The sequence below is a fragment of the Homarus americanus genome, unplaced genomic scaffold (genome assembly GCF_018991925.1).
Source record: "Homarus americanus isolate GMGI-L3 unplaced genomic scaffold, GMGI_Hamer_2.0 scaffold58074, whole genome shotgun sequence".
In the NCBI taxonomy this organism is placed as follows: domain Eukaryota; kingdom Metazoa; phylum Arthropoda; class Malacostraca; order Decapoda; family Nephropidae; genus Homarus; species Homarus americanus.
In genome coordinates, this window is record NW_024729094.1 from 2,203,973 (window position 1) to 2,231,771 (window position 27,799).

Genomic DNA, 27,799 nt, shown 5'->3' on the forward strand with positions numbered 1-27,799 from the left:
TACTGGATGCTGGTCGCAGGTTACATGGCACCGTGTCCAACGTATCGTACATACATCATCAGTTTCTTGATGGGGAAGGGGGTTAAAGGCAACTCCTGGCTACTCCTGAGGCGCGCCTACAATGACATGTCTATCCACGATAGTGGGAGACGGTGCGCAGTGCCCGTAAGTTTGAAAATTACAGCTGATTCGCCATGCAAAAAGATGATGGGGGGGTGAAGGAGGGGGTTTTGAGAATTGCAATTAAATGCCAGGTAGCGACGTGTCCTCCTAATATTACTTATTAAGTAATTATTAGATGTTTTAATTACCTGTATGTTGGCCTGGTGAATTATTGCTAGGCATTAACATACCTAGGTTAACGCTAGGGGCTGCATTCTGGGCTACAGTATATTACAAAAACTGGTATTTAGAAAAAAGTCTTTTTTTTGCTGCAGAATCACCTGGCCTTGCGGTTTGTCTCACAAAGTCAGAATGTAGATTTTTGTCAAATTTCATATGAAGGTATTCTTTTACATGCTGATTAACCCTTAGGCCCTGGGTTAGGGTGCTGCTGGCAGTACCCCCCCCCCCCTCGTGGTTAAATCGAGGAAAAAATCAACTTTTCCAAAAATAATTAAAAAAATATATATACAAAATTAATGGCGGGAAAATAGGCGGACGTTCTGGAACGTCACCCGGGGCCTAAGGGTTAAGACTCTTAGTGTCAAAATTTTATAATTCAAGTATTTATTGTTTATTAATAACCCTTGAAATAATTCAACTCATTTATAATATTGAAAAGGTCAATTTGCAATTAAAATGTTACAAGACAGCCGTTTAATAGTGCTGTTAATGTGTTTGCTGTGTATGTGCCTTGTCACGTCGCCTCATCACCTCGCCTCGCAGAGTTACATTTATGTACTATTATTTATAGTCATGCGCCGGTTAACGTCCTAGATACGTTCTTGGAAACGTGACGCTACCCGAAATGGACGTTGTCCAATCATCGCAAAAACGCGATAACGAAAGTACAGAACCTATGGGATTTATTCTAATTGGTTCCAGGCACCCAAGACCCAACCCCAAGTTTCCCATTTTATGACATTTTAGACCCACTAAATATATATATAATGTTATGGTAAATATCATAAACACACATAGGCATGGCTAGGTTTATTACAAAGTGATGAAAAGGGTACGCTCAATACTGTAGTCCACAAAACATGTAGCTATGCTTTTTTATTTGGTCCCCCATCATACGAGTCCGTTTTCTCTCACTTCAGGATGCCCGAGTCCTCCGTTTTCTCTCAATCTTAGAGTGCACCCGAGACTTCGTTATTCCTTAGTAATTACACAGTATTTGATATTGCACCTGGGGTTGCAATTGTTGAGGCAACTTAGATATGTCTGATTACAGTTGGAATGTTCAAGATCCATTGTGAGTGATGTTTAAAGCTTCAACTGTCTTTATGGTTGGTAAAACTTGTCAAGTCTGTCAGTCTGAGTGGCATGTGTGAGTGCTTGTGTTTGTACAACCGCTTTCATTCAGACCCACTCAAGATATAATGTTATGGTAATTATCAGAAACATACATAAGCATGACTAGATTTATTACAAAGTGATGAAAAGGGTACGCTCAATACTGTACAGTGGGTAGTCCACAAAACATGTAGCTATGCTTTCTTTATTTGAGTGCCCCGTCATAGGCGTCCATTTTCTCTCTCTTCAGGACGTCTGAGTCCTCTGTTTTCTCTCAATCTTAGAGTGCACCAGAGACTTCGTTATTCCTTAGTAATGACACAGAATTTGAAATTGCAACCCCAATTGCAATTGGGGTTGCAATTGTTGAGGCAACTAGATATGTCTGATTACAGCAAATGTGTTATTGTCAATTTGTAGGTGAAAGATTTTATCCTCAATAGATGTAGGTTAACATTACACCTGGAGGCAAATGCCTAAGGAAGGAAGGAAGGATATTCCTTTAACACATAATATATGGCCAGTATGGGGAGGATCATCGTGTGTCCGTCAGGGGGCCGTGGAGTGGTGGTCCAGCAGGCGTCAAGGAAGTGTTTTGGGGGGCACGGACGTATATGTGATCGGACGTTGTTCAGTTGGACGTTAACCGGCGCATGACTGTACTTTATTATTACTGTATGTACAAAAATAGCTCCTTCTGCACTAAACCATCCTCTGGGCAATACTGTAAGACACAGACCAATTGGGCAGTCACCAGCTGACTCCAAGAGGTAGGGGGGGGAGGGGGGTGTGTGTGTGATAAACGGTTTATTGAAGAAGTTTGCAGCCCAAAGGCTGAAAATATACATTGGACATAAATGACTTATTACATACATTGGTTGTTTAACAAAAGCCTTCATTAGAGAAAGGTGAAGGAACATACAGTGAACATACAGATTAATGTTTACAGTGGAGGTCACGTAGATCATGTGCGCTGAGGTGTTGAACAGCAGACACGTAGTGTAGTAACTCCCTCACAGATGACGTTATGAGGGGCATCACGTGGAGTACTAGTTCCCTCACAGATGGTGTTGTGAGGGGCTTGACGTGGTGTAGTAATTCCCTCACAGATGGTGTTACGAGGGGCCTGATGATATAGTAGTTACCTCACAGATGGTGTATGAGGGGCCTGATGATGTAGTAATTCCCTCACAGATGGTGTATGAGGGCCCTGATGTGGTGTAGTAATTCCCTCACAGATGGTGTTATGAGGGGCATCACATGATGCTGTAGCAACTCATTCACTATGTGGTGTCGTAGCATCATGGGGGGACCACTATGTCTGTTGTCACAGGACTTCACTCACTCAAGAGGATAAGGTGTGGTCCCAGGCCTCTCTATCGCGCGTGCGTGCGTGCGTGCGTGTGTGTGTGTGTGTGTGTGTGTGTGTGTGTGTGTGTGTGTGTGTGTGTGTGTGTGTGTGTGTGTGTGTGTGTGTGATAATAATAAACGGTTTATTAATAGAGTTGCAGCCGGTGGCTGAAAATATACAGACTTACATTTGATTTTGACATAATGATATAATATGCATTGAATACATTTACAGGGCTGTACAGTACATAAATCAGGAGTTGTTTATTATTTTAACAATAGATGGGATGGTGCTGTTCTTATATCTATCGGTGCGGGCTCTTATGGGCTGAATTTTGTTGTAGTGGCGGACTGCACGAGTTGGGTGGGGGGTGGCAGGAGGTGGCGATGACTAGGGTGGTGCAGTAGTCCACTGCCAAACCTTTCCAGTGCTTGGTGGTGGAGGTCACTGAGGGATGGCATTTCCAGGGTGGAGAGAGCGTTGGTGTAGCCTGAGTACTCTGCTCCGAGCATGATTCTGCAGGCCCTTTTCTGTACCTTCTCTAGCTGACGTTGTTGGGTGGAGTTGAGAGAAGACGACCAGGCTGGTGACACATACGTTAGTTTGGGGAGAATAAAGGCGTTGTAGATAGTCCTCAGCCCTGGCGTGGGTGTCCCAAGTGACCTAAGTCATCGTGGCATGTAGAGACGATATGAGGCTGCCTTGACTGTGTTATTTACATGGGCCTTCCAGTCAAGTTTGTTGTCTATGGTTACACCCAGGAGTTTGGCAGACTGCACCAGCTGGAGAGGATGGGCACCCACTGTGACTGCTGGGGCTTGCACTGGAGTGGTGGCGGTATTGATGTGCATGACTACGGTTTTGGTGTGGTTGATGGTGACCTTGTTCTCCATGGTCCATGCCTGTAGCCTGTCCACGGGGGTGGTGGTGTGTGTGTGTGTGTAATAATAATAATAATAATAATAATAATAATTAACGGTTTATTAATAGAGTTGCAGCCAGTGGCTGAAAATATACAGACTTACATTTGATTTAGACATAATGATATAATATGCATTGAATACATTTACAGGGCTGTACAGTACATAAATCAGGAGTTGTTTATTATTTTAACAATAGATGGGATGGTGCTGTTCTTATATCTATCGGTGCGGGCTCTTATGGGCTTAATTTTGTTGTAGTGGCGGACTGCGCGAGTTGGGTGGGGGGTTGCAGGTGGCAGGAGGTGGCGATGGTGAGGGTGGTGCAGTAGTCCCCTGCCAAACCTTTCCAGCTGCTTGGTGGTGGAGGTCACTAAGGGATGGCATTTCCAGGGTGGAGAGAGCGTTGGTGTAGCCGGAGTATTCTGCACCGAGCATGATTCTGCAGGCCCTTTTCTGTACCTTCTCTAGCTGACGTTGTTTTGTGTGTGTGTGCGTGCGTGCGTGCGTGCGTGCGTGAATAATTAACGGTTTATTGAAAGAGCTTGGCAGCCAGAGGGCTGAAAATATAGTTACATATTTGGGGAATGGGTTACGAATTACAAATAATATACAAGTAACATGAGTGACACAAATAAGACATATAATAACTAGATGGGGAAAAGCTCAAACTACTGTTCATTTCAACATAGTGACAGTGCAAGGAGTAGTGTTTACTGGGAGTGAATACACTGATTTATTACAAGTTATTGGTAATTTTTACAATGGTTGGGACTGTGTGTGTGTGTCGAGATTAAGACTCAGTGTCTTATTATATTTTCTTTATTTCTAAGCCACATTAGATTACAGTACTGTATTGCAATTGTATTGTAATTTTTATCCGTTTGCTTTGTCTTAGAGAAAACGGATTTACCAGGGTAGACTATAATATCCTGTGTGATTTACGTCCCATGGGAAGTGCGTGTTTACATGTTTATAATAATAAATAATAATGGTTGCCCCTCGTCTAACAAGGAAAGCCGGCCCAATGGCCACCTAGGCGTGAATTTGTTTAACATGTAGAAGCTGTCGCCGACACAACAACCACGCCTTAAGTTAACGAGTTGCATGACCCAGTATCAAGGAAATAGTCAAAGAAGACCGGACAACTCACCAACTGCACCAGCTAACTGTTACCCCAGAACACGATCTGCAAATCGATTAACATCCAGGCCCCCAATTACTGCTGAGTAGACAGAGGCAAATGGCATACAAAAAACTTGCTCATAGTTCACACTTCCTGGGGATCAAACCCGGGTCCACTTGCTTGTGAGGCAAGCAGACGGACCATTACAACACAGGTCGCCATACATGTTTATATTTACATACTCAGACTTGAATTATATGTAGAGAAAACAAATACTGTGGTCCCTCGGTTAACGCACACAATTCGTTCCAGAAGGTCGTTTGTTAACTGAAACAATTGTTTCAATGGGATTTTGGGTAATTGGTTCCAGCTCACCGAAAATTACATATACAAAGTAAAAATAATGCAGTAAAATACACTTACTTTGAGGTGTGTATATAGAAGGCTCCTCGTTGATGCTGATGGGAATTAGAAGTGGGGTTGGAGGAGAAGGGAGAAGAGAAGGAAGTGGGGGTGGAAGCGAAATCACCCCATGCTTCATGCTGTTATTTCTCCCAAAAAATTTTAAGTTCACTAGGTGTAATTCAAGATTATGTTCTTTAAATCAATATGTAAAATAAATTTCAGAATGACAAATAATTGTACTGTAAAAATGTAAAAATAGTTTATGTTCAAGAGTCTCAAGCAAGATGTTACCTCTACTGACCAGAGATACAAACTGAGGCCTGTTTGGTGAGTTGAGCGATTGTTTGGCGCATTAAAAACTAGTTTCCTGTACTTCAATTATGTTAAATAATTGTTAAAATGACTAAAAATTTTAATATAACACTTGGAAAATTATTGAATAGTACAACCTTCTTGATATTTACTCAAATGGTAATGAATTTAAGTCCTAGAACCGATTACTATATTGGCGGACTAATATTCCAGCTGGTGAGCAAGCGAAATCATGTTGAGAGGAATTCGTAAGGAGTTCATTAACCGAATTTTTTCGTTAACCGAATTGAATATTCTTATGGAAGGTAATTCGTTAACCGAAATTTCATTAACCGAGGCGTTCGTTAACTGAGGGACCACTGTATAGTATATATTTTTTTAATTATTACTTTTTACTATAAAAACCATCTCTGAAACATTTATCATTTCTAACCTAAATTATTATGACAACTATGATAATCTTGGTAGCCATAGTACCATGCCCTATTTTTTCCATAAGGAATTAAATTCAGTATTCACGAATTCACGATTGCGATTATTTCCAATCCGGACGCAAGCTGGGGAATGAATTGAACTGAGCAGCACTGTTGTTGTTGTTGTGGGACCTTCACTGTCTTGTAGCAACCACCTAGAATCCACACGAAATAAATTTTAAAATTTCTGTAACCTGAGTTTCCGTGGCCCGCGGGATGCCTGCATAATTTACCAATATCCAATACTATGCAGTACTTATATGTTACATTCTTTCCACACACACACTTTTTCACATTTACCTTCTCTTTTCTTATTTTGGACAACCATTAAATTCATTCACCACCTTTGCAATTATATCATTACTTGTCCTTATATTTATTGTTGTAGGTTAAAGAAGATTCACTGCCATATTATTAAACAACATCTTCCCTTGAAGAATATCTTCATGTCGAAAGCCGTATTTTTAAATGCGAAGAACCTTTTAGTGCAGCGCACGAAAGAGTGTGGTGTCAGGAAAACGAACTAATTGCACCTAACTTTGAAGAGGTAGCTATGAGCTGCTTTTCGTCACCCTCTTCATAATTATTTTGTTAGTTTTATTGAATATTTAGTGTCAATACGATTAACGTATAAAGAAACACGTATTGGTAATGTTACAAATGAAATTTTTTTTACATTATTGGTTTTACTTCCCATATTATGACAGTGCAAAAGCTGTGTCCCCTGTCATATTACGCATTTTGTAAAAGCTGTGCTGCCTGTCAATTTGTTATTGCCAAAGGCAAGCTGCTGGAGTCATCCCATCTTACTAACGCTAGTATTAATCTGGTAAGCCGCATTTACTGTCAGGAAAATATAAACTAGTGACGTTTTTGCCTAGAAATATTCCAATGGATAGAGGCAAATTTCACTGGGAGAAAATCATCTCAAAACTTTATGTTGCATATATTAATAAATTAAGTCCATTTAAGTTACTTAATGCAACTTTTTAGCTGTTTTATAAGTGAGTTTCTATCTTGAAAATATAAACTGGCGTCGTTCTTGCCTATAAATATTAATATGGATAGAGGCAAATTTCACTGGGAGAAAATCACCTCAAACCTTTATGTTGCATATATTAATAAATTAAGTCCATTTAAGTTACTTAATACAACTTTTTAGCAGTTTTATAAGTGAGTTTCCATCTGGAAAATATAAACGGGGGAGGTTTATGCCTAAAAATATCAAAATGGATAGAGGCAAATTTCACTGGGAGGGCATTATCACAAGGATGGTAATATTACATACAAAAACACCTTTTATACAGTGGATCATGATATAATATGTGAAATACTGCAGGCTCTAATTTTTCATCACCAATTACATTATTTCATTTTGGTAAACTTACATTTGGCTGAATTAGGTGCATAATAAAATAAGTTCACTGAAAGCTGGAGTTTGATTATATATTTAATGAGAATGTGCCTTAAGCATATATGATACAATATTTTGGCTAATATAGAGGACTTCACAGTAGCTACCCCGTCTCAGTAATAGTAAGTTCGCCCACGCCAAATTAGAAGTCTCTACCTCCCATATAACTGAATTAAGTTAGTTGTCTCAGAGATTATAGTCATCTGCACCCTCTTTAATCTAACCTACTAAACTACTCAGCTACAATATATATATATATATATATATATATATATATATATATATATATATATATATATATATATATATATATATATATATATATATATATATATATATATATATATATATATATATATATATATATTTACTTTATTTTAATGCGTTCCCAAATCTTCTTCAACTGTTCTTCTGATCGCCGAGGTCCATATCCCTCACCATTTAAACATGTTGCAATTTGTAACCATGCTTGTTTCTTTAATGTAACAAGCTTCCCACAAGTACTTTTATTTTGCAAAATTTTTTCCTCCCCAATCAAATAAACTAAGAAATCCCGGGAGACTTTGGAGGAAAAAATATCCATGACGAGAGCTGCTACAATACTAAATTTGGCTCCAACGAAAGTAAACAAACACACACAGGACCCATAATGCATCAGCGAAAAGATGACCATAATGCATCAGCGAAAAGATGACCATAATGCATCAACGAAGAGGACAGTATGACCAGACCTAAAAAAATCATCCCGCACGAAGTGGAAGAGGTTCGAGCATTTAAAAAAACCGCTTGAAGGAACAATACCTTCGAAAAGATTCTTCGTCGGAAGGGGTAGATGTTGTTTAATGATATGGCCGTCAGGCTTGTCTTCGATTTAAACCCAATTACTCAGTAATTTTGTTTGTCTGCAGGTTGTTGAAGATGGATACGAATTCTTTGCTAAGAGGCAGTTAGTTACTTTGTTCTCTGCCCCCAATTACTGTGGAGAGTTTGATAATGCTGGAGGGATGATGTCTGTGGATGAAACGTTGCTCTGCTCCTTTCAGGTAAAGTATCATTATCTCTTACAGTAGGTTGGGAGGCTATTGTGAGGCCTCCACATTAGGTAACCCTTTAATCTTTAAGAACCTTGTCTCAAAGTTAAGGAGAAAAGCTTTATTAGATGCCTGTGTTGCTATTTTAAAAGTAGCCCATTTTCTTTTATAAGGGCATCATTAAATGAGTTATCCCATTGTAAACATATAGAAAAGTGAATTAAAGACAGAAAAAGACTTCATCAAATATTCTATAACACACTCCCTTCCTTGCTTAGTCCCAACACCTTTAACAACTGCAGTTTCATATCTGTCAGAAGGTCTTAAGGTTGAATCCAGTGGAGCATTTCTTGTACCTATTCTCACTTTGGACATTTGTTGTCTTCATGTCATGTAAATATTGTCGGAGAAGTTTTGTAAACTACATTATCAACAGGAGACTGAGATCAAGGTGGACTGAATTCTCTGTTGAGAAATTAACATAAATTGGTGAATATTATCTGTCATTTTCACCAGGGTTACCCAAGTTCTTAATTAAACCTTACCACCTTCTCAGCCTCCCTCTCAGCTTGGTATAATGTTAATAGACTCAGCCTCCCTCTCAGCATGGTATAATGTTAATAGACTCAGCCTCCCTCTCAGCTTGGTATAATGTTAATAGACTCAGCCTCCCTCTCAGCTTGGTATAATGTTAATAGACTCAGCCTCCCTCTCAGCATGGTATAATGTTAATAGACTCAGCCTCCCTCTCAGCATGGTATAATGTTAATAGACTCAGCCTCCCTCTCAGCATGGTATAATGTTAATAGACTCAGACATCCTCTCAGCTTGGTATAATGTTAGTAGACTCAGATATCTTCTCAGCTTGGTATAATATTAGTAGACTCAGACATCCTCTCAGCCTGGTATAATGTTAATAGACTCAGACATCCTCTCAGCTTGGTATAATGTTAGTAGACTCAGATATCTTCTCAGCTTGGTATAATGTTAGTAGACTCAGACATCCTCTCAGCATGGTATAATGTTAATAGACTCAGACATCCTCTCAGCTTGGTATAATGTTAGTAGACTCAGATATCTTCTCAGCTTGGTATAATGTTAATAGACTCAGCCTCCCTCTCAGCATGGTATAATGTTAATAGACTCAGACATCCTCTCAGCTTGGTATAATGTTAGTAGACTCAGATATCTTCTCAGCTTGGTATAATGTTAGTAGACTCAGATATCCTCTCAGCATGGTATAATGTTAATAGACTCAGCCTCCCTCTCAGCATGGTATAATGTTAATAGACTCAGACATCCTCTCAGCTTGGTATAATGTTAGTAGACTCAGATATCTTCTTAGCTTGGTGTAATGTTAGTAGACTCAGTCATCCTCTCAGCCTGGTATAATGTTAATAGATTCAGACATCCTCTCAGCTTGGTATAATGTTAATAGATTCAGTCATCCTCTCAGCTTGGTATAATGTTAGTAGACTCAGACATCCTCTCAGCTTGGTATAATGTTAATAGATTCAGACATCTTCTCAGCTTGGTATAATGTTAATAGACTCAGTCATCCTCTCAGCTTGGTATAATGTTAGTAGACTCAGACATCCTCTCAGTTTGGTATAATGTTAATAGACTCAGTCATCCTCTCAGCTTGGTATAATGTTACTAGACTCAGCCTCCCTCTCAGCTTGGTATAATGTTAATAGATTCTCAGCTCAGTCCCTCTCAGCTTGGTATAATGTTAGTAGACTCAGCTGTCCTCTCAGCTTGGTATAATGTTAATAGACTCAGCCATCCTCTCAGCTTGGTATAATGTTAGTAGACTCAGCCTCCCTCTCAGCTTGGTATAATGTTAATAGATTCAGACATCCTCTCAGCTTGGTATAATGTTAATAGACTCAGTCATCCTCTCAGCTTGGTATAATGTTAGTAGACTCAGCTGTCCTCTCAGCTTGGTATAATGTTAATAGACTCAGCCATCCTCTCAGCTTGGTATAATGTTAGTAGACTCAGCCATCCTCTCAGCTTGGTATAATGTTAGTAGACTCAGACATCCTCTCAGCTTGGTATAATGTTAGTAGACTCAGCCTCCCTCTCAGCTTGGTATAATGTTAATAGATTCAGACATCCTCTCAGCTTGGTATAATGTTAATAGACTCAGTCATCCTCTCAGCTTGGTATAATGTTAGTAGACTCAGCCTCCCTCTCAGCTTGGTATAATGTTAATAGACTCAGCCATCCTCTCAGCTTGGTATAATGTTAATAGACTCAGCCATCCTCTCAGCTTGGTATAATGTTAATAGACTCAGCCATCCTCTCAGCTTGGTATAATGTTAATAGACTCAGCCATCCTCTCAGCTTGGTATAATGTTAATAGACTCAGACATCCTCTCAGCTTGGTATAATGTTAATAGACTCAGTCATCCTCTCAGCTTGGTATAATGTTAATAGACTCAGACATCCTCTCAGCTTGGTATAATGTTAATAGACTCAGTCATCCTCTCAGCTTGGTATAATGTTAGTAGACTCAGCCTCCCTCTCAGCTTGGTATAATGTTAATAGACTCAGACATCCTCTCAGCTTGTTATAATGTTAGTAGACTCAGCCTCCCTCTCAGCTTGGTATAATGTTAGTAAACTCAGCCTCCCTCTCAGCATGGTATAATTTTAATAGACTCAGCCATCCTCTCAGCTTGGTATAATGTTAATAGACTCAGACATCCTCTCAGCTTGGTATAATGTTAGTAGACTCAGACATCCTCTCAGCTTGGTATAATGTTAATAGACTCAGACATCCTCTCAGCTTGGCATAATGTTAATAGACTCAGTCATCCTCTCAGCTTGGTATAATGTTAGTAGACTCAGCCATCCTCTCAGCTTGGTATAATGTTAATAGACTCAGACATCCTCTCAGCTTGTTATAATGTTAATAGACTCAGACATCCTCTCAGCTTGGTATAATGTTAATAGACTCAGACATCCTCTCAGCTTGGTATAATGTTAATAGACTCAGACATCCTCTCAGCTTGGCATAATGTTAATAGACTCAGTCATCCTCTCAGCTTGGTATAATGTTAATAGACTCAGTCATCTTCTCAGCTTGGTATAATGTTAATAAACTCAGCCTTCTCCTCAGCTTGCTGTAATTTTAATAGATTGACATTTGTTAGGATTTCAGTTAAAAAATTTAGCATTAGCTTTGTTTTTTTTTCTACTTGTTTTAAGCTTATATCCTTTCATGATAGCAATATGAATATTTTGGAAAAATATTTGTGAGTACAAGTAGTCCCCAGAATACATAAAAGTTACGTTCCTGTGGACGCTAAGTTGAAACATACCCAATGTGCTTACTGTACTTATAGAACAATGTTTAAAATCCCACTATATCATAGCCTAAGTCCTTATATACATCTAAAGAGAAAAAAGAAATAGAATGACAAATTACAGTAGTCATCAGGTAAAGTTAGTAGGTAGTAGGCAGCTATCAACAGTAAGGTACTGCTGCCTGGGAAGATTTGGGAAGCATAATGTGTTGTCTTATGTGCCTGGGTGGGCTATTCCCCATAAAAAAAACATTAAGTTTAACTATGGGACCTCATTCATATCGGCGGGTGTTAGTAAGTCGGATGTTTGTAAGAGAAGTACATTACAGTAAAGCCTCGAATAACGACGGTAATGTGTCATCCAATATTGCAGTGTAAGGTGAATCATCGTATCGCGAATCATTAAATACCATTATAATAAAGCAATAATAATGAGATGTGTTCCCAAGTGTGACCTTTTCATATCTTTTGTGTGGCTTTTTACCCTCTTTTCCCCCCCAAAACAATATAATTAATGAAAATTGCAAACTATATTCTTTAAAAAATGTTTCTGAATGCACCTTATACAATATAAATGAATAATGATATGGTCACACTAGAGGAGATGGGACACCATTGTTTTCGTTTGTGTTTACAGCCGAGAGTCCGGGACGATAGTTCTACACGAGAAAATTAAGAAAATAAGACCCTGGTTGTAGCTGTAGTAAAATTAATGTACAAAAATGAATATATATATGTTTTAAGTAACGTTGTTTAATGTTAATAATTGGAACAATAGAAATGGCTAACCACTAATGGCAAAGAGAAAAAAAGAGAGGGATTGGGAACGCCAACATATACGTGCGCATTTAAGGATATCGCGTCATTTATCGTTTTAAGAATATGTCCAAAAGATTCATTATTGTTTATTACTGAATATGTATTTGATTGAATTAATCTTTATATATGCGAAATGAACAATACAATTCATTAATAATTCGCAGAATATTAAAACACACAAGAGGATAAGAGACCGCATTGTTGTCAGTGTTTACACTCATAATGTCAGTTATCCACCTGAAACTGAAGAAAATAAGACTGGTTGTTGTTGTTGTAAAGTTAATGTACAAAATATGTACATTTTAATTACAGTTGTACCCCGCTTAACGCGGTTTCACTTAACGCGATTTCTCATATACGTGGTGCCTCGCCAGAACCGAACTTTCACTTAACGCGGTTCATCTACTCATATACGTGGGAAGCGGCGCGGGCACGATGCGCACAAGGTCGCCCAGTCATCAAAACATTACCGAGTTCTTCACCCGCCACCCACCACAGCCGGCCCAAGTCAGTGATAGTGATAATTATAGTGAGGATATGGACTTATATGGACTTTGAGGGTTTGACAAAGAGGCCCTGCAAGCCTCTGTGGTGGATAGTGATACAATTGATACAAGTGATACAGGTGAGGGCCAATAATCTGCCCTCTGCCTCGGAACCAACCCCCATCCCCGTGTGCCCAGCCATCTTTTCTACTAATGTAAGTGTTAAGAAACCTAATATTATTGATATTTCTCTTAATTATTAATTGTGTGTGCATACCATCATAAAGTTAAGATAATATTTTTACTACAACATAGTTGTGTGTCGTCAAAAAGTGGAGTTTGGGGGTCGGGCCAGTCTCTATTGGAATTAATCCCATATGTTCTGTTGTTCACTTAACGCGGTTTTCACTTAACGCGGTACCCTGTGGGTTCAATTGACCGCGTTAAGCGGGGTACAACTGTAATGTTATTTAATGTACAGTAGAAGTAACCACTGATATTAAAGAAAAACGTGAGACTGATAGTGGAACGTCAATGTATACGTGCGCACTCAAGGAAACATAGTCATTTATCTTAAGATTTATTATTGTTTATTACTGAATATGTATTTGATTGAATTAATGTTTATATATGTGAAATGAACAATGCAATTCATTAATAATACGTAGAATATTAAAACACACACAAGGGGACAAGACGGCATTGTTTTCGTGAGTGACGATGGTTCTACATAAGAAACAGAAGAAAATAAAACCCTGCTTGTAGCTGTAGTGAACTTAATTTAAAAAAAATTGAATACCGTATTTTTCGGCTTAACAAACGCACTTTTTATGACAAAAATATGCCTAAAAAATTACAATGCGTCTTCCAGGACACTAGTCGATGAGTTGTAGCAGAGGTTTTTTAAATCAGCCCCTTACCAAGACTGTTACCTCATTACAGTACTTAACAATTACAAGTATTCTCTATACAGTACTATAAAACTATGATTTAACTAATATTGTTGATATATTGCAAAAAAAAAATAATAAACCCTTGCTGCTGTGTGGTTTGTTACTAATGGCAGTGGTGTGGCAGCGCCATCTATTGAGGAGTTGCTAAAGGTTGTCTGCTGGTCTCAAATGCAGGAATGTTTGTTTCTTTATATGTAGGCTCTCATATTTGGACACCTATTTACAGTAGGCTCTCATATTTGGATACCTATTTAGACTGTAAAAACCCCACAAAATTAAAATCTTCCAAATTCAAATATAACTTCGTCATCCAAGTAAAAACACACACACAACAACATTGGCTGTCCTTGTGTTTTCAACTTTACTACCACTGGTGGGTAGAATTTTTTTTTAATTCAGAAACATTAATTGAAATATATATGAACAGTAAATAAGTGTTGCTTTCATATTCTTATGTAGAGTAATGATGATAGTTTACACATGTGCTCACTTACATACGTGATCTCACTTTTTTTACTCTTAATTGTTAGCTACTTCCATTGTTCCATTTATTAACATTAAATAACATTACTAAAAACAACCATATTAATTTTACGACAGCTACAACCAGGGTCTTATTTTCTTCAGTTTTATATGTAAATCCAATCAGTCACTGGTTTTGTAAACAACAAAAACAATGACGTCTTGTCTCATGTGTTTTAATATTCTTCGTATTATTAATGAATTGTATTGTTCAGTTTGCACACACAAACAATAATTCAATAAAAAAGAAATTCAGAAACATTAATTAAAACATATATGACCAGTATATAAGTGTTGCTTTCATATTCTTATGTAGAGTAATGACGATATGTTTACACGTGTGCGCACTTACATACGCGATCTCACTTTTTTTACCCTTAATTGTTAGCTACTTCCATTGTTCCATTTATTAACATTAAATAACATTACTTAAAACAACCATATTAATTTTTCTACATTAATTTTAATACAGCTACAATGGAGGACTTATTTTCTTCAGTTTTATAATTATGTAGAACCAATCAGTCACTAGTTTTGCAAAAAACGAGTTGCTTCTTTACTTTTATTTTGTTTTTAAATAAAGATTTTTTGTTTTATATAGACGTTGATATACATGTTTACATTTGCTTACCTTCTACTGTTGGAAAATATTTCCCGTCGTTGTCATACCGACAAAAACAAGAGAAAGAATGTAAACACTACAGTCCCTAAGATGTGGAGGTGACCAGGTGTATAAAATGAGTGCTGTATTAAAGACTTCACCTTCTTATAAAGATTTTTTTTTTAAATTGATGAAAATGACGACTGATAAGCAGTTCTAAGTGATGATATTCAAAGAGGTGTGTGTACTTGTGCCAAAAGGGCTGTATATCAAGCAACGGCTTCACTGGTGTAGGTAGTAGGCAGCTAATGTACCAAACAAGGAGGTACTACCGTCTGGGAAGATATTGGAAGCATAATGTATTGTCTAATGGTAGACCCTGCTCCTATGTGACCAAGTCCCAGGTTGATGATCTGACTTTCTGCAGGGTCTCAATGGTTTCTCTTACTTTGACAACACAACATACATACAGGTACAGTCGACCCTCGTTAATTCGGACTAATAGGGGGGGAAGGGTGTCTGTTTTAGCCGATTGTCCGAATTAACCGATTTAGGGGTTAATATTGCATTATATTTCAAAGTCATTGTTTTCGTCACGATTTTATCCCACTTTCCACTGTAGTACGTACGTCATTTCAGCAAAAATATTACATTTCCGTGAATGCATTATATCAAGCACAGTATGAATAGAATACCATTGTAATATAACAGTATTTTAACTAAAAACTATTAAAAAAACGAGTAACTTCTCTTGAACATCGGAAGGTTAGGTAAAATCTTTTGTTTTCGTCATGTATTTTGTCCTATTTTACATTAAAATACATCAAGTTTCAGCAAAACTACTATTTATTTCCGAGACTATATTCATTCAGGCGCAGTTTAGGTAAAATATACATGTGATGTAACAGTTTTTTAACTGAAAACGATTCAAAAAACACGTACCCTCTAGCCCTGTTCAAGGAGAGGACTGGGAGAAGCTGCTAGGTGCTGCAGACGATGACAAGGAAAATGATTTGGATGGATTTTAATGAAAATATTCAGAAATATGGTATCGTAGTATTTATTCAAGTCAATTAGGATAGAATATTATTGTAATACAACAGTTTTTTAACTGAAAACCAATCGAAAAGCGATTACAAAGTCATTGTTTTCGTCACGATTTTATCCCACTTTCCACTGTAATACGTACGTCATTTCAGCAAAAATATTACATTTCCGTGTAATGCATTATATCAAGCACAGTATGAATAGAATATCATTGTAATATAACAGTATTTTAACCAAAAACTATTAAAAAAACGAGTAACTTCTCTTGAACATCGGAAGGTTAGGTAAAATCTTTTGTTTTCATCATGTATTTTATCCTATTTTACATTAAAATACATCACGTTTCAGCAAAACTACTATTTATTTCCGAGAATATATTCATTCAGGCACAGTTAAGGTAAAATATACTTGTGATGTAACAGTTTTTTAACTGAAAACGATTCGAAAAACACTTGTACCGTCTAGCGCTCTAGCCGATACTCAACAGCTGGTGGTGCGTCATGCGTCGTTGTAAACAATAGGAGGTTGAAGTAGATTACTGGGTAGTATATTAAATGTGAAATATCGAAAAGGTTTTTATCACTGGTATTTTTTGTAGATCAATGAGAACTGTGATACCGTATATGATATGATAAGTTAGCCTGTGCTAAGAACTTCAACATAGACTACTGAAAACACATTGTAAGGTAATTTAGCCTATTGTAAGTTGGTGAGCTTCATTTGCTGAAGGAACTGCACAACTTTTCATAACTAATTGGTACATATTTTACGTTTCCATTGTTTACTGGCAGTAAATGGTGAATATTTTTCATGTCTGAAGCTAAAAGTTGCATCCTCCCCCAACACTAGTGGTGGAGATGTTACATTTAACCAAAAAGACGCTGGTGTTTTATCCCAGCAGTGGGTGGACCAGCATTTTAGCTTAAGGTCCGCGTAGGTAATATTCCTACAAATCTATATAAAAAAAAAAAAAAAAAGAAAAAGAAATTCGTTCAGATTTTGTCCGAATTATCCAAAATCCGGATTAAAGGGGTCCGAATTAACGAGGGTCGACTGTATATTGTTTCTCACTCTTGATATTTTTTTTCATTTTTGTATTTCTTTATTATTATTATTATTATTATTATTATTATTATTATTATTATTATTATTATTATTATTATTATTACATTTTCGCCCCCTAGGACCCAATGTGGGTCAGTGACCTGTGCCCAGGTGGGCTAAAACCCGTAATTTTTTTTTTTAGAATTTCATTTCCAAAATCAGGGTGCGTCTTCCACGATGCAGCTTCTTCCAAGCCGAAAAATACGGTACCTGTATGTACAGTATGTTTTAAGTAATGTTATTTAATGTTAATAAATGGAACACTAGAAGTAGCGAACTACTAATGGTAAAGAAATAAAGCGAGACGATTGGGAACGCCAACGTATGAACAGTAAGTGCGTACATGTGAAAACATATCGTCATTTCTCTACAAATGAATATGAAAACAACACTTATTTACTGTTCATGTATGTTTTAAATAATATTTACGAATGTAAAACAAAAATTCTACTCTCCAATGGTGATAAAGTCTAAAACATAAGGACAGCCAATGAATATTGTGCGAGTTTTTATTCAGATGACCAAGTCATCAGGTTCAATTCTGGCTGAACTGTAGTTTTCCATAAAGCTGTTGCTGAAACTGTTACTGAACCTGAAGTTGATGTTAAAGCTGCTTATGATGCTGAATTTGATGGTGTAGCTGAAGTTGATGGTTTAGGCCTTCGAATAATAAAGCTGTCGAAAGAACCTTGCACAGATGCTCCCTTTCCTCATTATACATCTTCATGTAGAGGTCATATGCATTTATTTAAATTTTAATGTTTTGTTCTGGTAATGGATCCACATCAGAAAATATGGTCATTGCTTGCTCCATATAATCTCTACAGACCTCTCACCTCTTTCATATCGTTTTAACACATCTAGTTTCTCGGCTAAGCTTTTACACTTTCTATTAGCTTTTGAAACAACATTACCATCACTTGCTCTCTTGCTCATGTTGAATAGGGATGCAAAAACGCTTTGAGAAACCTGAGAAAGTTTTTCTCTTGTTCCTGTTCGGATGCGTGAAAACAATGGGACCGCCAAGCTCCGACTGTTGTTTACTGGCGATGCGCATTACCATTCATTAGCGAGGCAGCTTCTTTGCGCAAGGCGCTCTTCATTTTTTTACAGTAATTTTTTTTTTTTTTTTAATAATACATAAATGGATTTAGTTATTAGTTATATGAAAATTTAATTTTATTTTATTTTTATTATATATTGGTCATAAATACGAATGAAATAAGGACATATATTGAATTGGGTCCTAAATTAACTAGGGTCTTAAATTTGAAAAGTTGTTGGTCGTTGTTATCGGAGGCTTTGCTGTATAGTATATACTGTACTTGTAATTAAAAGCTGGTAAGTAAAGAAAGAAGGGAGAGAAAATATTTTGTTATTCATGAAACAATGTTAAGTTAATACCATAATGTAGTTGAGATATGTGATGGAGATAGTAAGTGAAATATTGGTATTATGAAATTGGGAAATGTATGTACCTTTATATTGCTCCCAATTTTCTTTTGGAGGTAGACTAAGGGACACAGAAGTCTTAAAAGAAAAGTTGGATATAATTTGAGAGAGAGAATGATGCAGGACTAATATGGAAAGTGGCAGGAGCACAGAAATTTTGAAAGAAAAGTTGGAAGTTACATGAGAGGGAGAAAGTGTGTGGTGTAAAACAAATATGGAAAGTAACAGTAAAGGGCCAAGATAGCAGGTATATTGTACTGTATTGATGTTCTACTTACCGGGTAATTTTTATTTTTTTTTCCAACCAACAGATTTTAAAACCATCAGAGAAAAAAGCCAAATACCAGTACAGTGGACTCGCCCAGAACCGTCCCAACCCACCTAACCGGCAACAGCGACCACAGCAGAAAAAATAAAGCTCACAGTATGAAAATTGAAAAAGCAGGTGAGCCCGGGTGGTTTTTGTAATACCAGCATTGAAAGTTGTTGCCACTTACAATTGGTCAAGTTGCTAATTCTGCTCTTTAATTGAAGGTCGTCTTCAAGGAGAGAGCCGTTCCTTCACAGTCGAGAGATAACTCAAAATACTAGACTATCGAAGCAGAATATTTTCCTCCATAGTATTATAAGTTGCAAATAATCAGCATTGTAAAATTTGCAATGCTGGTAATTTGCACAAGTGTATAAAATGATTTAACGTTGCATTTATGTAATGTAATTTTAGGTAATGAATGTCTTTTGTGTTGCAACTGTCTTGATTTAATATTTGTTTGTTTTTCATCCAATTTCACTTTCTAATTCAAGTCTCTCCTTATTGGAAATTACCCTTTTTCATAAATTCTGAAATAATAACGATTCCTTAACGTACCATTAAGCAACCTTCATGTCCTGTCTATATGTACATTATTTTTTCCAAAGTATGAAATTATATTTTTAAGGCTAGTCCAGAGAAGTCATTTTGTGGATGGCTCATTACATATGTGCAAAGTTAGGCATTCATATTGTGAACTAGGATGGGGCTCATAGCCATTCAGGGCAGGTATGGCTCTTAAACCCATATTTAGGAGTGGTACATCAGTCAAGAAACAGACCGTACATGATGCTTCTATCAATTCCACTGTTACTATAATCTAGTTTTACAATGTAATATTATGGGATATGCTATACAGGGGTATTTTAAGTAGCATCATTATGTTATTAGGGTTCTGTTTTTGGTATATGTCCTGAGCATGGGTTTGTAGATCCCCCAAAAAACACTTCTTGGGTTTAAATTATGAAATCTGATGTTAACAATACAGGTGATTCATTATATAGTTTAATTCTTTATTTACGGACATTCATTAAATGACTATGTTTGGGTAGTTCTTGTCACTGTGTTTTATGAATTATTTCAGTCATATAAAACAATAATGTGGTTGAGATAGGGAATTGGTCATCATATTTTCAATGTGGCAGCTAATATTCGGCCACAGTACCTGTGTTTGCAAATCATGCTTGTATTTAAGGAGCTACAAATTTGTCCTCTTGTATTTAAGGGGACCTCCTGCAGCATACAATATGGGCCCTGAAGAAAATAGTCTTGTCTTCCCCTGTACCATTTTCCTGATATGTATGTAGATATAGATTCAGCAGATTGAGTTGTAGCCTTGTTCCAGCAGAGGTCAAAGGCCATACCATTATATACAAATTGGTGAATAACTGTAAATTGCAGACTAAGAGTAAGCTGGAAATTCTTGCACCACCATTGCACAGGTGATTATTTCTGATGACAGTGGTTGTATAAGATAATAGAGGAAGGTGCTGAGATTTTATCCAAACTGGAAAACTTCTCTGTTTTGTTTTCCAGGACTGAGTTTTGTCAGCACCAGCCAAAGAAATGTATTTAATTTACTGTGGTATACTTGTTTGTGGTATAATGGTGTGCGTGTTTTTAACCCTGTGCTAAACTTTCTCAGATGCAACCAATCTGAAGGGAGTATTCCTTGTCTGACAAACTTAATATGGTACTTAGTACAGACTTGGATTCACATTATTCCCAATGCCAATGATGTTACTACATTTTCAGAAAACTATTATTTACTTGCATGTGGTGCAAGGAAAATGTTCCTCTACATGTGACAATACATTTATCTTCTGTGTAGACAACTGTAGTGGGTGAAGGCAGGAACAAATATTTTATTGTGAAAAATCAAAAAGTATTTATTGCACAAAAACATGTAATCAGAAAACAATTCCACCCCAGAAAAGTTATTATTACACTATTGAAATGTGCCTCATGTAGTTATCAGATTGAATATGTCTTTCAGTAAAATAACAAGTAGTTCAAGTCTATTAATATACGTATATAGATATATATTCTAGTTCATGCTAATCAGTACTGGAATTCAGTGTTAAAAGAGGAGTACTTTTTTTTTTTTAATCAGTGTTTCAGTTTCTGTGGTCTTTTGTTCACAGTAATAATGGGAGTGTCCTCTCAATTGGCATTTTGTTTCAAGATACCATAAAAAGTATTTTGGGGACCTATTCCTCATCAAGACAAATTTACAGTTGTCCAGTATTAAGAACAGTTATATGAGAGTTGAGGGTGATCATCTATCCATCCCCTTTAGCAAGTTCAACTCTTACAGACCTTAAGGAATATAGCATATTTTAAAAGAAATGAAGAGTTGTCTTCGTCTATAACTCCACTTGACAGCTTCATATGTATATATATATATATTTTTTTTTTTTCCTGTCATCTGGCATATGGGCTACAAGAAGGGACAGTAATTTGGTTCCCAGTTATGAAATCCTCGATGATATAGCTGTCTGAATTTTGATCCTATAGCTATCTGATCCTTGATGCTATAGCTGTCTTATATTTGATACTATGGCTGTTTGATCCTTGATACTATAGCTGTCTGATCCTTGATACTATAGCTGTCTGATCCTTGATACTATAGCTGTCTATGCACAATGCAACACCAGATAGCATTCTTATTCTGGGTGTTTGTTAAATTTCAATCAAGTTTTGTACCTTCGAAATTTACTCAGGAGTGCACATCATCACACCTCATGGTATTAAGATCAGTTTTCATGGAAGCAACTGTGAAGTCTCATCAGTATGTACATGGGACCAGTGTTAGGGAACCATTCCTTACATCATGCTACAAGTACACTGTTGCTTTTTGGTAGCTTCCTCTCAAGATTAAAAAAATATGAATGGTACCAGTTTATATACAATATCAGTATGCCAATTGGTTCTTGAAAATGCGTGAAAGGGTATAAAAAGATACTATACTCTTAATTTGTAGTAACAATATAAAAAGTAGGACATAATGTTCTGGAAACCCAATTAAAGGACTGAATCTGTGTCCCAAGAAGTTGACGGTCAAAATTTGATAGAATCCCAGCCACATATAATGTTTCCTATTTACTGTAAGACAAGTTCAAACCTTACTAGATTACTCTTATAAATGTAGAAAATGGCCAGGCTGTACAGCTTGTTTAAATTCTTAAATACAGAGAAATAGCTTATAATTGACAGGTGCATCTTCAGACTATCTCTCAGGTACTGCTGTCAGTATGGTGTTCAGAACCAACCAGGCCTCAGATTACATTACAAGTTGATTACATGTCCATGATTCATCAACAGGCATTTAATCCAAGTTATACAATATTTCCCCCAAGGTCTTTTGTACATTATTATAATTCCAAGTCATTGAGATATACCACATTAAAAGCTTAGCAGTCAAACAATGATGCTTTGTTCTATGCATTAGGTATAAGATGAAATCCTTGTAGTTAAATTTGATATCACTATATGTTGCCTTAATGTGTTAGTGTATATAGTGTGTGTATATTACCCCATGTACAGAAAACTAATTTTTCTAGGAGTGCGACTGGACAGGGTGGTGGATGAGCTTGTAAATGTCACTTGTTTAAATAGTCATTATACTATGATACAAACTCTTATTTAACATTTGTTTTCTTCTTATAAGTTTTTCAATATATTATTTTTATTTTATTTTGCAAAGAGAAATACTTTGGTTCATTTTTTTACAAGCTCAACCTTGATTTGGAGAATGTCCATCAATAAGCTTGGGCAAAAAGTAGAGTTTGATAAAATATATGAATAGTCAGGTTATTAGAAATCTTTATAGGTCATATTTTTCATTATGTATGAGAAAAGTCAAGAAATAGATTTTCACAAAGAATGTGTATAATATCCTTGTAAGATGCAAGTTTTTTCTTCACTGTGAATAAACAGATATGAGTAATATTAAAAAACAAGATAAATATTTTGAATTGCATATACATATAATTATGGCCACATTCAAGCTACAGTACACCGGATAGTTTTTATTTAAGGGAAAATAATATATAAAATATCTTGCAACAATTAAATTCTAAACAAAACTGTGAGGAGCTGAGAAAGTTTTATACTGTCTATATACTGTACTGTATATCCTGTATATTATAGTTTTTCTCCAACTCCTCAGTCTTGTTCATGATTTTACAGCTTCAAAATATTTTATACGGTACTATCACACTGAGCAAGAATGTTAAGGTACAGCTTCTAGGTGATTGAAGACTGAAAAAAATTAGTGCCTCTAGTTTTATTATTATTATTGATGAAAGATGATGTTTGTTGATGGTTTATATATGAAGATGTACACTTATAGACAAAAAGAACTTGGCAGGGAGGGAAGTGGCCTACGGGAGGGTAGAGGTTTAGGTGGAGACTTGGCATCGTAACATTGGAATGGCAGTGAAAAGTCTCCTCAAACAAAAAAAATACAGCATTTTTGTGGGGTTTTAGTGTATTAAGTTATTTACACTTCCAAGTCTCCATCTACCCCTATCCTCTCATACACCACCTTCATCCTTCCCTGGCAAATTATTTTTTGTCCATAACTATATCTCACATGTTAATCTGTAAATATCATGAGTGGATACTTGAGGAATTTGTCATAGTTCAAGTTTGTGTACAATGGGAACAAAGTATATCTAAAGTGTACAAGGTAAAAGAGTGTAGAGAATGTGTCCTGCCTCGCAAAGCAAGAAGAGTTCAACCAAGATTTTATAAAAGTGATTTAGTGATTTTAATGAGAAAGAGAGAATGAGAATATTTCCAGTGTCATTGATGGGTCTAAAGGATATACAGTACTGTAGAATGTTAGTAAAGGATGAAAAATATTCTTTCTAAATCTACCTTCTAGTACACTACACTACAGTACAGTACAGTAGGTTCTCAGAGTGCACTGGGGTTACATTCCTGTGTTCCCTGCATTACTGCTAATTCATATATATATTCGGGTCCCTCCCCCCGTGTATATACGTATAACCCCTTTTTTCACTTAGGTAACCAATGTGCAACTCAAAGTTCAATACACCACTCCATAGTAAGTCCAATATCTTGAATTTTTCTTCAAAAGTTCTCACAGTATGCACTTTTTTCTTTTTCTCACACTCACTGCCACTAATTTTCCTCTTAGGGTGCCATTATTGCAGTAAAATTCACCAGTAAAGAAAAAACTTTACCAGCGCTAACACCTGAGAGATATTCATGGAACCAGTGCAAGAAAGAGAAGGAAGCTAGAGCTAGTAAGGCTGAGTGTGAGTTATGTTATGGTTAATTTTAAACTCATAATTTGGGGTAGATTTGTTATTACTACTCTTACATGCACTTACAATCTTTCATACAGCTGTGTAAAAAATTCAATTATCATAAGGTAAAAACATAAAGGGGGATAAACATTTTGTGTGCAGGAGTTAGTTTTATATTACATTTTCTTTATTTCTAAGCCACATTAGGGTATTGTAATGATTTTTTCTCTCAAATGAGCACAGACAAGCAATAAACAAGGTGAGCTTGTGAGAGGTGCTTACTCAAGAACGAGACCCAAGCGCAATGGCGGTTCAGGGGTGACATACTCTGCGATCCTACTGTACGTATGAGGCTGAGGCCTTGCCAAAGTATTGGGATTTTTCTGTATATGGTGTAAGGTCTGGGAATATTGACTAGCCCTGACTTTATTTTAGTGTAAAGAATTTTTTAAAAGGACTACCCCTAAAATTTTTACTTTTTCCCATTATTATTCATGAAAACTATGGAGTAGCAATGATCCTTATGAGAAAGATTAGACCAAATTAGGAAATTTCAGCATATTGCAGCGTTCAAGCTACTGCCCAGCAGTTACCTTACACTATATATTTTCTGGAGGATATATTAGGGAGGACTTTAATTGAGGTAATGTTCCAGTTTGCAGAACTTGCTGTTACCATGCTCAGGGTTGATTTACAATACCGGGAGTTCTCATTATTCGTACAAATCGCTATACTTAAACAGTACTCACTTATTCATATAGCAGTTTTTACCACCAAAATTCATCATTTGTATACAATACTTGGACATACAAATACAGTCAACCCTCACTTTACGCGGTTAATGTAACCCACAGGGTACCGCGGAAAGTGAGAAACGTGTAAAGTGAATAACATAACATATGGGATTAAATGAAATAGAGACCAGCTGACCCCCAAACTCCACTTTTTCCAACACAATACCTATGTTCTAGTAAAAATAACATCTTAACTTTATGATGGTACATGCACACAATTAATACTTAAGAGAAATAGAGAAATACAGTCGCCAAGTTAATGTCCATTCAAATAATGGACTCCACTCCCTCCCCCTCTTCTCACACTACACTCACTGGCTCTTCCCTCTGAGAAATTTTGGGGGGAAAATCAGGTATAGTAATAAATAATACCTCAAACTAAAGTTAGGATAATATAATTGACATTGCTGGATTCCTTGTAAGACCAGGAATATTTTGAATATAAATGTCATATATTTTGCACAAAAGATAACATATTTACTCAGAGTAAACATTATATCTAAAATTTGTATGTCTAATGCAAAATCTATGATGTTTATATTCAAAATGATCATCAAATTGTAAGAATTCCAGCAATGTAAATTATATTCTGGCCGGATAATTTGTATGAATTTTATGAGCTAAATAAAAAAATTATACTTCACCCGTGTAAAGGGGTACACCCACCGCGGAATGTGAGCATCCTGGGTTCTGGCAGGGCACCGCGTAAACGTGGAAACGCGGAATGTGGGACCGCGTAAAGTGAGGGTTGACTGTACAGTAAAACCTGGAATTAACGGGCTGATAAGGGAGGAGGGTTGTCCTTTAATGCCACCAGTCTTTTAAATCTAGACATTTACTTCACTGTTTACAAAATATATTAAATAATGATCATGTCTGATAACATTATACAATATATTGAGCACCATTAATAGTACAGTAATCCATGGTCATTCACTTATTACGTATTTGTGCCCTCAACTGTTTGCAGGAAGCAATAAAATATTAAATATTAATACTGTATGCAGTATAATATCTTCTAGCAGCCAACATGCCACTTGTGTTTATTTATTGAGGGTAGAAAACCTCATTTTCATCAGGTGATAGACTGTCTTCATTGGATATTTATTTATCACACCTTTAAAAACTTATTTAGTGATATAGTACACTGTGTACAGTAAACCCTTGTTATTCACAGGGGCTAGGTTCCAAGAAATGGCACGAATAGGCAAAAACCACGAATTGCAACTTATACTACCTTAGTGCACTGTTGTACAGTGGTCCCTCCATTAACGAGATTTCAGCTAACGAGTTAGTTCCCGTAAGGACTTTCAGTTCGATTAACGAGTACAAATTCTATTAACGATAGCCTGACAAGAATCACGTTTTGGTTTACGCATCAGCTGATCGACTTGTACGCCAGAAATCAGTTCAATGTTCCCCTTTGTTTCCAGTGGAGTAAACATCGAGTATGTTGTGCTCTTGAATTTTTTTGCATTTTTACATTAAAATTATTGGTCATTCTGAAATTTAGTTAACACATTGATAATATACAGTGCAGTGTTGATTTAAATAAAATAATCTGTAATTACAGGTAGTGAACTTAAAATTTTATTGGTGAAATTATTATCGGTCTTCCTCTCCAAAAAGGACAGAGGATTTTCATGTTAGAGAATCTATCTCTCCAGAGGCTCCTGACATTATCCTCCTCCTTCACCTTTCAACTCAACCAGTAACACTACCGTACATACACACCTCAAATTAAGTGTTAAAATATCTTACTGTTTTTTATTTATTATTGTACAGTACAGTATACTGTACAGTATTGTATTTTGTTTATATTTAATGTTCTGTTAATTCTATTACCGGTATACAGTACTTTGTATGTACGTTTTCTGTGAGTTGGAACCAAATACCCAATATCCCATTGAAATAATAGATTCAGTTAACGAGTGACTCTGTGGAACCAATTGTGCTCGTTAATGGAGGGACCACTGTATACCTATCAACCGACCAGCCGCGGCAGCACTCATTCCCTCTTTTAACTTAAAAAATAATTCAGGGTCATCACTGACTTCTGCCTTTTACATTTCACTCCACTAGCAATCTTTTAGGGTCCATTTCACACAGAAACACTAAAGTTTTGAGCACAACACAAGATATGCTGCGTCTCATGCGCAAACAAGGGAGAGGAGAGTTGCGGGCAAATGAGGGCGACTCGTTGCACTGCGAGAGAGGCTCATAAGCTATCCACCACCTGCTTACCGCAAGTACAGTAGAACGTCGATATAGCGCAAGATACGTTCCAAGAGAGGTCGTTTTAAACCGAATTCTCACTAAATCTAAGTGATGTTTCAATGGAATAATTTAGTTTGGTACTTGAGAAACAAAATACTAAAAAGAGAGTCTACCCAGATGCACCTCAGCCCATCTCTTAGAATAAACAAAACATTGTTTTTTGTAGTATTATGTTAAAACAAACACTCATAAATCAACACCGCTAAAATTATGGGACATGAAATGGTCTGTTTACTGGCTGGGAAGATGGGGGGAGGTGAGGTGATATGTTTGACAGTTGATGCCAAGGTCTAGTGCTTATTTTTTAATCTGTCCTTAAGAGTGACTAAGTTTTTCTCTTATAAAATGTC

General features: G+C 36.6%; 1 protein-coding gene across 5 annotated transcripts in view; it reads left to right on the top strand.

The window, feature by feature from the left end:
- LOC121866308 (serine/threonine-protein phosphatase PP1-beta catalytic subunit) overlaps positions 1-27,799 on the top strand; it is a 100,565-nt gene that overhangs the window by 67,273 nt on the left and 5,493 nt on the right. For 2 of the 5 annotated variants that reach the window (XM_042365917.1, XM_042365918.1), the window contains exons 6-7: positions 8,371-8,505; positions 19,101-23,967. In XM_042365917.1, the coding sequence (XP_042221851.1) occupies positions 8,371-8,505; positions 19,101-19,205 (240 nt within the window). In that variant the 3' untranslated portion in view covers positions 19,206-23,967. Of the gene's footprint in view, positions 1-8,370; positions 8,506-19,100; positions 23,968-27,799 lie in introns of those variants that run through there. The other 3 variants (XM_042365920.1, XM_042365921.1, XM_042365922.1) reach the window with 3 other exon arrangements.